This window comes from Equus asinus, chromosome 28, assembly GCF_041296235.1.
Source record: "Equus asinus isolate D_3611 breed Donkey chromosome 28, EquAss-T2T_v2, whole genome shotgun sequence".
Lineage (NCBI taxonomy): Eukaryota > Metazoa > Chordata > Mammalia > Perissodactyla > Equidae > Equus > Equus asinus.
The window spans coordinates 38,993,786-39,004,839 of record NC_091817.1 but is presented as its reverse complement, the minus strand read 5'-3'; the positions used below and the strand labels follow the sequence as shown (position 1 = coordinate 39,004,839).

The 11,054-nt window shown below is 59.0% G+C and overlaps 1 protein-coding gene across 2 annotated transcripts in view; it reads left to right on the top strand.

Annotated features, from left to right (window-relative positions):
- The first annotated feature begins 2,754 nt into the window (after positions 1–2,754).
- The window catches only part of BCAR1 (BCAR1 scaffold protein, Cas family member), a 37,416-nt gene continuing 29,116 nt past the window's right edge, over positions 2,755–11,054 (top strand). Inside the window, exon 1 of one of the 2 annotated variants that reach the window (XM_014848380.3) lies at positions 2,755–2,953. In XM_014848380.3, the coding sequence (XP_014703866.1) occupies positions 2,942–2,953 (12 nt within the window). In that variant the 5' untranslated portion in view covers positions 2,755–2,941. Of the gene's footprint in view, positions 2,954–4,893; positions 5,009–11,054 lie in introns of those variants that run through there. The other variant, XM_070500432.1, reaches the window with a different exon arrangement.

Here is an 11,054-nt window from a genome sequence, read left to right as displayed (position 1 = left end):
TAATGTAGGATTATGACACAGTGCCCACAGGTGCCTCCAAAGGCTCATACATTCTCCTGGGCCAAGAGCCCCTCCGCCAGAGAGGTCCCTAGTTACCCTGGGAGGCTGGGGGAGAAGAAGCCATCTCCCAGGCCTCAGCCACTCTAGACACAGCATGCTCCAGGCAACAGAGGCGGGGCTTGGTGTCTGGAGAACTAGGCGTGAAGCTTGTCTCTGCTCAGATTTACTCTGTGGCCATGTCCAAATTCCCTTCCCTCCCAGTGCCAGGGACAAGAATAACCCCTGTCTCCCTGGGGCCCTGGTCATCCTTCAAGGCCCCTCTCAGGGCGCTGGTGTCTACTCAGCCCACCCAGCAGTTGCTTCTGGTGTGAACTGTTAGTCATGAGGCCCCCACAGCCTGTTCTCTGCAGGACTGAATGAGTCATCCTGGGATCATTTGCCTGCTGGAAAGTGGGGGATGCATGGGGGTGGTGAGGGAGGAGCATCTGCCGCTTTCCCAGACACCTGGTAGTGTCAAGGGAGGCCACTCAGTGCCCTGATGGGGCTCCTCTGGCCGCCCCCAACCCAACACCCAAGGCCCTGGGTCCCTGCCTTGGAGTAAGTGAGGGTCCAGCCAGGGATCCCTCTTTCTGCGCTAAAGGATGAGTTAGTGGTGCCCTCCCTGAGTAAGCAGCCATGAGCAGTTGTTGGGGGTCAGTTGGAGGCAAGGAGCAGGTGGTTTGGAGGTCTTGGCCCCAGCTGCCACCCTCCCCTGGGTTTCCATTTCTCTATACCAGCAGGGTGGAAGGGGTCTTTTTCTCACTGTTCTCTCAGTTCTGGCAGGGCACCTAGAGATGGGGCCGATGGGAGAGGAGACAGAAACAGTGGGCGAAAAGAATCCAGCTCAAGTAAGAGAGAAGGAGGGGGGAGGAGCCAGGGCGCTAGGACGGAGGCTCAGTGAGGGAGGGGGCCAGGGTGGCAGTGGGGGCCTCAGAGACAGCGGCCGTGTGTGGCTGGGAGCCCGGGTGCCAGGCTGAGCTGCTGCTCCCAGCTCAGGAGCCCCTGTGCCAGCTGGATTCGGGCGGGTGGGCACGGGCAGGGCTGCCTGCCAGGCACACACAGAGCGCCCTTTGAGGAGGTGGCAGCTGTCAGCCCAGACCCCCCTCTGCTTGCTGTGGCCCTGCCTGCCCCCTCCAACAAGAACTTGCCCAGCACTGCGCTGGGGAAAGCGAGGTACACAATTGTGGAGCCCCCACTCAAGGGGTAAAGCAGGGCAACCCTGCTCAGCTGGAGCAGGGAGGGACCCCAGCTCATCAGTCCTAGAACCAGGACCTGGGAAACATGGCAGGCCTCAACTTCCCCCTTTTTTGCACATCTATTACCCCTCTCACGGCTGGTGGCCACTATTAGGACTCTCCCCAGGACCCTCCAGGAGGAGAAAGACCCAGGCAGCCCCTCTTCTTGGAGATGAAGACTGAAAAGCCTCCAAAACCCCAAAGGATGGTCTGCTAATGGGGGATTTTGAGGTCTGGGGAGCTGGGGGCCAGATCTGGGTCTCTGGGGAAACCCACCTGTCACCTGTCACTGCTCCCTTCCTCTGCTCAGTCACCTTAGGCCTCCTGATACTGCACACTTGGCAGACAGAATAAGCCTGTCCCCCTGGGCACCTGCCCCCACAGGGGCTGGCACTGTCTGTCTGTCCTTCATGTCCCCACCATGAGCCATGCTGCTGCCAGCCAGCATTATGGAACTGGCTCTGTCTTTCTTCTCCAGGTGGTGGGCAGCAGTGTTGACCTCCCCGGACACTGCCCTGGCCCCTGGAACCCTGGTCTAGGCACTCACTCATCCTACCTGGGCAGTAGCAGCCAATTCTCAGGTCTGGCTTTGCCCAAGCAGGGTCCCCAGGGAGCAGAGACAGGCTGTCTGTGATGGGTAGCAGAACAGAGTGGTCAGCCCCCTGGTTCTGCCTTCAGGTAGCTGAGGGGTCTCAGAGCCTCAGTCTAGCATGTTAAATATAACATGGGAACAGCAAGGCGTACCTGGCAGGGGGTGGGGAAATTAGGTCGCACATATATGTGCCCACTGCCTGTCGGTACGGTGTTTGGACACTGTGTCCGATGAGGAACAGCAGAAGAAATCGGGGGTATTTAACCTGGGAAAAGGAAATCTCTGGCCCCAAAGCCTGTCTTCTAGTGTCTGAGGGCTGGCCCCTGGCGTAGGGACGGCCTGGCTGTGGGTGGGCCCATGAGTGGGGGTGACCAGGAGACAGGATCCTTCCTAAAAGCCAGTCCAGCTCTGTCAGGGTGACCCGACAACGAGCCAGGCTGTTCCGGGGGAATCGGGAGCTCCCCGTCCCTGGGGGAGGGGCAGTGGGGAGCGCAGAGTAGGCAGAGGAGCCCTGGGCAGGGCCGCGTGTGGGGTACCTGGGGTCTCTGGCTTTTCAGCGGGGGCAGTGGGAAGGGTTCCTAGGAGCCCTGCTTGACTGACCTGCAATCGCCTTCAGAAGAGAGGCTGGGAGCCCGGCAAGGACCACATGGCAGGCGCCCAGCACCCTGGGCTGGACAAAGTCGGGGGTGGGGGTTCTGGTCTCCAGAACCGGGTGGGCGAACAGGAGATGGTGCGACTCGAGGTGGCCCTTGAAGGATGGGTAACGGGTGGAGACCGAGCCACCTCGCCGCCTCGCCGCGTTGGGCCGACAGAAAAATGCCGGGGTCCAGGGTCCTCGCCTTTAACGCGGCCCCCCGGCGGAGGAGACAGGAGGGGGAGGGGCGGTGCGGGGCGGCGCATGCGCCGCGCGGGCTGGAGCCGCCGGACTGTCCGGCCAGCGGGAGCGCGCAGCAGCCGGCGGGGACCCCCCCGAGAGCGCCGGACCCCGCACCGGGGGCTCTGAGCTGTGCGGCAGACCGGAGCCCCCAGCCTGCTGGCGCCGCTGCCCGCCAGGGCACTGGGAGCGGCGGCCAAGATGTCCGTGCCGGTGAGTATCGACCGCCGGCCGGGACCCGGGGTCTGCTGCCCCGGCCGGGCCTGCGACCTCGTGCCGCCCGCTGCAGGCCTAATGCCCCAGGGGCTCCCGGGCTGGGAGGCGCCCCACCTGGGCCATCTCGGGCCGGGGATGGGGGCCGATGGGGGCGTCTCCCCCAAGCCGGCCTCTCTGCCCCTGCCTTTCTTTTCATCCTCGCCCTAGAGAGCCGGGTTGGGCTGTGGTCCGTGCTGTTCTCTCGGGGAGCCCCCCAGGAAGGCTGACTTGGCAAGGTCTTTGTTGGCCTTCGGGAAACCCTTGGGACAGCTGGCCCAGGCAGGAGTCAGTGCTGTCCCTCAGGACCCTCTCCCCCACCAGGATGGCCAGGCCTGGTGGGGAGGGGTCTGTGCTGCTCCCTGAAACCCCCTCTCCAGGACAGCTAGGCTGGGTGAGGGAGGGAGGTGTGTGCTGTCACCCAGGAAACCTTACCTGAGGTAGCTGTCCTCCTGTACCCCAAGGATCCCACCAAGATAGCTGGCCCTGGGCCAGTCTGTACCTCTCCCGAGACACCCCTACCCCAGGACAGCTTGGCCAAGTGGAGATCTGTGCCTGTCCCCCAGAACAGCTGATGCACTCACTTTCCCGAGAAGTTTTCCTCGGCCGCTGGATGCCCAGGGTGCAGGGCCCTGGCACCTCCCTCCCTCCTAGCCAGGGGCCTTCTCTTGCCTGACACCCCCTCTGCCTGGCCCAGCAGGCAGGCTTGGGCAGCCCCCAGGCCTGGCTCCACACTTAGACCACAATCTGGAGGCATCTGGGCCCCACCATCTGAGGGTGGCAAGTGATCCTGGCTACCTGCTGTCAGGAGGCCTCAGGTGCAGGCCCCAACCCGCTTTACAGATGGACAGACTGAGGTGGGGGCCCGGCACCCTGCATCCTGCTTGGAAGGAGTGCCCTCTGCAGGCTGGAAAGCTGTGGTCTCCAGCCATTGTTTCTCTGCTGAGTTAGGGGCTTTTCCCTCTGACAGGAAGGGGCAATGGGCCAGAAGCCTGTCTGCCTGGTCTTGCTTCTGGGACTGCTCCTCACCTGGGGAATCCGGTCCTTACATTGAAGCAGACAGTTGGGGCTTCCTGGCAGGGCAAGTGGCCTCTTAATTAACCACCATAGAGTGTGGGGAGATTACTGGAGGAGAGATGCTGTGTAAGTGCAAAGCATTGTTATTACGGAATTAAAGATCCCCGCTCCTGCCCGCCTCCAGAAGCGGTAATGCCGAGTTACAGATGAAGAAATTAGGGCTTCCAGGCTGTGCCGATGTGACCCCCGCCCCCCCCATCTGTTCTGGTTCAGAGCATAATTGTCTCATCTTTAGAAAGAAAGAAAGAAAACAGAAAATGCCTGTCAAGCCCTTTTTCTCTCCTGCTCTGCTTTCCTGTAAAACTCTGGATCTTTTTTGGCCCAGGGACCTGCCCTGACCCTGTGGGCACTGACCGGAGGAATGCGGTGGACCACCTGGGCCTGCTTGAGGTCCTGTGTCTCCAGGGCAGTAGGGAACAGGGAATGTGACTCAGGTCACATCAGAGCCTGGACAGACCTCAGTTGGGGAGGTCACCTGTTGATTTGGCTTGGTTGTCCCCAGTCACAGCAGAGATCTGGACATGGAGTCTGAGATGGCACCCAGACCCCTTGGCTTACAGGACTTTGGGCAGCCTTCCTGGGCTCTGCGCCTCAGTAGCCCCATCTGTAACAAGAGAGGAATGGCAGGCGTACCAGGGACTGGGTGTGACTTGGACAGACAGGCACTGCTGTGGAGACCTGCAGCTGAGGTCTGCTCAGTCTGTCCACACCATTGCCAGCTCCAAGTCACTTCCCACCCTCTCTCCTGCAGCCACAGCCCCCGGGGATTCTGCACAGGGTCAGCGGGGTTCTCACCCTCTGTCCCCTATGTGGTTGGGCTTTCAGATCACCCTAACTCTCCCCTGAGACCTTGGGCAGCGTGTGAGCTTGCGGGGCTGGGAGGAGAAGTTCATTTCTGGAGCAGCCGTGAAATGTTCAGAAAATTGCTTTCATGTGCTGGTGAGTGGTGAGGCCCCTTGGAGGCTTCCAGGCCGAGCCGCCTGCTCTTGGAACCCAGAATGGTGACTGCCCATGTGGTGCTCACGGACGCATTTGGGTTTTAAGCACACCCATTCATTTGGACAGTCTTTTCCTGGATGGGGCTGACGCAGGCACTTTGGCCCATGGAAATTACAAGATGCTTCAGAATGGAATGGGAGGTGATGGTGGGGAGAGAAGACAGTGGGACAGGCTAGGTTGACCCAGGACTGACTTCCCGAGTGTCAGAGCAGGGGGACCCTCCAGAGATCAGGGGTCTGGGGCCCAGAGAGGGGAAGGCACACAGGGTCCTCCTGACTCCCTGCTCAGTGCTCCTTCCTCTACCCTGAGCTGAGGGCAGTGCTCACACAGCACCTGGAGATGCACTTCCTGGCTGTTCTCTGACATCTGCCTTCCTCTTGGGCATGACCATCAGGCGCCCCAGGCCTGTCTCTTCCCTCTGGGCAGGCAGGAAGTGTTTGAAAGGAAAATGGCTGTGCCACCCACCTCCAACCCCTGGTGGGCATTGGCGTGATCAGTGTTTAGGAGTGACAGGATGCTGGCTGCCCCTGGCACTGTCAGGCGAGAGGTCAGCTTCCAGCTTGTAGAGAAGTTCCTTGCTGCCTGTTCCTGCCTCTTGTTTCCTGTCTGTGAAATGGGCACAGTCATTCTAGCCCCCTCCTCTGCTGCTCCTTTATTGAATGAGGGACAGGTCCTTTCAAGGAGTGGAGGATGTGTGTGGAGTGCGTCCTGTGTGCCAGGCGCTGGGCTCAGGGCCTCACAGGCTCAGGGAGGACCTGTGTCTTGCCAGGGTCGCATGGCCACCGAGAGATGGAGCCAGGGTGGGAATGAAGTCTGGCAGGATCCAAAGCCAGAAAGTGAGCATCATCCTGCGTGGCCTCTCTAATTGTGGGGGCTGCGGCCTGTGGAGCTGTCCCCAGAGGCGAAGGCTGCTGAGAGACTGACCCTCTGCTTGTGGCTTTCCAAGCATGAGTTTGTGTAACCCCTTCAGCACCTCTGAGAGACGAGGCAGTGGGAGCGCAGAGAGGCCAGGCAGCTTGCCCAGAGCTGTGTGGCAGGGTGGTCTAGCCCTGCGCCATTCCAGCAGTGGTCGATGGAGATCAGTGGGCCAGGCGTGGCACCTGATTGAACACCCACCAGCAATCCCAGGGCCCCCCTTGTGCCTGGCTCTGTGCCAACCTCCTGTGCTAGGAGAGCTGGGCAGGGAGCTGCAAGGCACTGCCCTGGGCTCACCGCTGGCAGCTGGGGCCTAGTAGAACGGGCTCAAGAGAGGACAGTGGGAAGAGGCCGTGTCCAAGTCCAAAGTCCTCAGTTCAGTCCCCAAAGCACCCGGCACACCCCTCCTGCCACATCCCCTCCTCCTACCAGGCCTTGGCCCTGCCTGGCCCTCCCTCTGCAGGAAGTGACCTCCAGTCACTCCTGCTCACCCTCGAGTGTCAGGCAGAGGGCCCTGCCCCGGGAAGCCTCTGGGAGCCCCCTCTGTGACTGTGCGTTCATTGTTGGGGTCTTTGGTTGCTGGCAGCTCCTCTCCAGATGGCAGGCGTCCTCAGGGTAACCTGGGCTCGCTTGGCTCCTCTCTCTCTGCCATGTTGTCCCAGCTCGCCCTGGCCGCCTGCTGAGGAGGCCGCCCCGGGAGCCCTGAGGAGCCCCTGCAGACCCGTGGCTGTGTCCCTGTGCAGAGAGCATGGCGTCTCAGCTTATGTCCTGGGAGCCTGGTTGGGGGCTGAGTGGGGTTCCCAGAGAGGCTGCATTGGGGTGGGAAGCATGTTTGGTGTGTCCAGGACAGGGGCTCTAGAATGCATGGTGCTGGCTCCTCTCTACCTCGGTGAGTTACTAAACCTCTCTGAGCCTGTTTCCTTGTCTGTATTAGGGGAATGTTAACAGTACTGAGCTCTTGAGGTTTTGTGAGAACTTGGCAAGGGTACAGAAATCTCTTAGTAAGGTAAGAAATCATAGCAGCCACTGTTGTCGAGGTTGTTATCTTTATCCTGCCCTGCCTGGCTGGTGCAGTGGCCAAGACCCACTCCTGGCTCCTGCACAAGCAGCTTGGGGAGGGGTGGTTAGCCCCCTGCCCCTGTAATTCTCCATGGGCTGCCCAGTCTGCTCCAGAGGCCCTTTCTTTATGGTTGATGTGGCTCCCGCCGAGGCCTGACTGGTAGGATGACCAGCCCCTCCCTGCCCTGGCCTGCCTGCAGGACCCGTGCCCCTCAGCCTTGGACGGGCAGGTACTTGTCCTCACCCCACCAACAGAGTGACCTCTAGGGGGGCCACCAGCTGGCCCCCTGTGCCCCAGCCCAGGTGGACACTCTGCTCGGAGTGCCCCCAGGAGTAGGTACAGAATTTCAGGCAGTGGAAGCCACTGAGGCAGTGTAGGCCTGTCCTCAGGTGTGGTCTGCAGCAGCCTGGTCAGCGGAGGACAGGCAGGGCCCTCAGCGGAAGGAGAGAACCCCCGAGGTGGGTCCTGGCACCTTAAGGGAGGGGGCTCATGCCTGCGCGTGAGGCAGGTGGGCCACAAGGCTGTGAGAGTAGCACCCGCTGACCCCCTCTTCCCACCACAGGGCATGAGGCTCCCTATGGTCAGCTGCACCTGCCCTGCTGTCTCCTTCCCTCTCTGTGTGCATCTTCGCCTCCCCAGCCTTTGACTTGGCTTCAGCACAGCTGCTTGCTTTGACTGCATCCTAGTCAATCTCCATTGTTTCTTTGGCTTCCTTCTAGTCGCTGTTTGCTGGGCCATTGTCTCCCTCTCTTCAAGAAAAAGGAGCTGGGGACAGGTTGGGGACCTTGGTAGAGGTGACAGTGGCTGCCCGCTGTGGCGGGAGAGAGGGTCACGAGTATCAGCTCTCAAGTTAAATCCCTTCTCTGAGGGGGATTAGGGGCTGAGGGGGCTTTTCACTAATTTTAATTTATTCTTTAAACCCCACCAAGTTCCAAGAAGGACTTGAAGCAGATTATAGTGAAAGACACAAATAGGCTAGGATGGTCAAAAGAGCCAGAATTGTGCAATGTGTGCGGAAGGTAGGCATACAAGTTTAACTTTAAGCAAAAAGGGTGACACGGTGGGTTTAGGATTACAATACCTATTTTTGGTATTCCTAATGCCGTGTATTTTTTTTTTGTCTGTACTTTATTTTTTCCAGTTGAGACTTTTATTGAGGTGGATTTTACAGATGGTGAAATGGACAGATGTTAGGTGTACAGGTGGGTGAGTTTTGACTAGTGTAGACCCCATGTAACCATCAATCAAATCAAGATAACGAATGTGTCCATCGTCTCAGAAAGTTTGTCAGTGCCCCTTACAGTCAGGGGTCCCTCAGCCCCGATAAGGTGGCCCACATTCTGATTTCTCTTGTCATGGCTTCATTTCGCCTGTTCTTGACCTTTGTATACTGGAAGCGTATATAGTAGGTACTGTTGGAGGTCTGGCTTCTTTCATTCAGCACAGTGGGTTTGAGATTTTCTTCTACGTGTCGTGTATCAATAGTTCTCCCTTTGTGGCCGTGCTGAGTCGTGTTCCATTTATGAATATGAATGTACGTGCTTATCCATCCTCCTGCTGATGGGTACCTGTCTCTAGTTTTTGTGTGCTGTGTATTTTTAAGTACTGAAACACTGGCATTGGTGGTGTAATACCCTATTTCAGTGTTTATAAAACCTCATCTCCCATCATGTGTGCCTTGAGGCATGCCCAGAGAGTGGTCTGTCCCCCAAATGCTGGACCCCCACCCAAAGTTACATGCGTGTTCAGAAAGCGTGTGACCACACACCTGCCTGTTCACAGCCCTGCCCAGCTGTCTAGGGTGTGAATTCCCTCTTCCTGGTTTGGTGACGAGGTGAAGCGTCTTAGGTTTTTGAGTCACCTGTGTTTCCCCCCACACCCCTGACCACTCTAGAGGTCCTGGTGGGGAGAGGCTGCTAGGAGAACAGGAGGTAGAAGAGCGTGGAGCCTGTCCTGGGAGCTGACTGCATCCCTCCACCCTCCGGGGTCCAGACAGATTCCTGGCCTCCCCCTCTTTGCCCCGCCCCCCGCCACTGCCAAGACACCCCACCTCGCAGACACTCCTTGCTGCTTCCCCATCAACTCTGGGAGCCCTCAGCCCCACAGACACCTCATCACTCAAGAAGCTGAGGTGGGTGTGGGGGGTTGCTTGAGAGCCACCCCCTGTGTCCCTAACACCTCTGTCCTCGCTCTTCACGCTGAGGTTGTTGGCAGTTACTGTTATTTTTTTCTTCCTAACGAGCCTTAGCAAAAGATTCACATATCTGCTCAAATGCCACCTCCTCAGAGAGGACCCCCCCAGGCACCTTGTATAAAATAGCCCCTCGCCGTCACTCTGCCATCTGCTTTATTCTCCTTCAGAGCCTGTGTCACCACAGATGTTCCCATGTTTGTCTGTTTGTGGCCTCCCCCCGGCACACACCCTGGAGTGTGAGTTCCCCAGGACATGGACACATTCTCACAGCAATGTCCTAGTACAGCGCCCAGCTGCTGCTCAGTGGGAGGGGCCGAAGGACTCACTGTAATGAGTACAGCGGTAGACCCCAGAGCCAGCCACTCCCCAGCCCTCACGGCCGGCCAGCATTGGCTAGTGGATCTGGAGGCACCAGAGATTCATGGAAAGATTTTGCCCAAGAATCTCGGGAGGTTTTATTCCTCTTGTGATTCAGGGGCTCCGAAGCTCAGGGCACCTGAGCAGGGGCTGGGAGAGCAGAGAGGGCTGAGTGGAGGCCACTCATGCAGGGGTGCAGGCCCAAGGGAGTGCCCTAGTGCCTGGCACGTGAGGCTGGTGTGTGCCAGGGAGGTACTCCATGCAGCCTTTTTTTTCTTGTGGGGGTGGTGAGGAAGATTGGCCCTGAGCTAACATCTGTGCCAATCTCCCTCTATTTTATGTGGGATGCTACCATAGCATGGCTCGAGCAGTGCTAGGTCCACACCCAGGATACGAACCTGCAAACCCCAGGCCACTGAAGCAGAGCAGGCGAACTTAACCACTATACCACTGGGCCAGCCCTTCCAGGCAGCCTTAATGTGCCTACAGTCTCACAGCCTGGGGGTGAGGCTGAGCAGGGCTGCTGCTGGCAGTTACGCTTAAGAAATGTACTACCCGCTTAACAAACGTGGCTCTGAAAGGTACAGTGATGGGCTGAGGGTCCCATGCCAGCTGGAATCATTAACAGTCTCTGCTCCTGTCCTTGTAGGTTAAACCTGGGTGAAGACTTGAGCCTGGGTCCCCAGGGGCAAATGGAGCCTTTCTTTGTAGGCTGGAACAGGCTCCTGTGGGATGCCCCACAGTGTGGTCCAAGGAGGCAGAAAAAGCAGCCCTTTCCCAGTGACTGTGGGGTCTGCCTTCTCTGTATTCTCTCCTTCCTGTACTCTCACTGCACTGCTCCCAGAGCCCCCAAGGTCCCCTTCTGTGACCCCACTGGCCCCCTGGCCTGCTGACCCCAGCTGAGTGGCTGGGCAACTCTTCTGCCCCTCTGTGGGTTTCTGTGGGTGTGGGCACCTGTGCTCCTGTGGAAGGAGGCCTGAGGGGGCAGCAGATGGCATGTGAAGTCGCCCCCCTCCAGCTGCCCTGATATGCTGGGGCTGGTTGCCATGGGGAGAGGTGAGCACAGATGGCTGGCTGGGGCGGGTCTTGACCACACCCTTGTCCCTGCCTGCCCAGGCTGTGATCCTGAGCTGCCCTGCCACGAGCAGCTATGCTTTCTCTCTGGGGACAGGAACATGTCCTGTGCCCCTCCTTCCCCCTCCTCCCTCTCCCCCAGCTGGGACTGAGCCCCTTTCTTCCCCTTAACCCATTTCCTCTGCCAGCTGGATTCCTCCCCCAGGCAGTGTTGAGAGGCTGCTTTGGGGTGAGGATGCAGGGAGTGGTGTCCCAGTGCCAGCAGGGAGGGCAAAGTGCACCTAGGCTCCAGTCTTCTTATTACACAAATGGGAGGGCTTGGTTGTCAGTCCCACGTCTACCTGCCAGCACCCAGAGGGGTCCCCTGCTGGGAGAGGGGTGGTTTT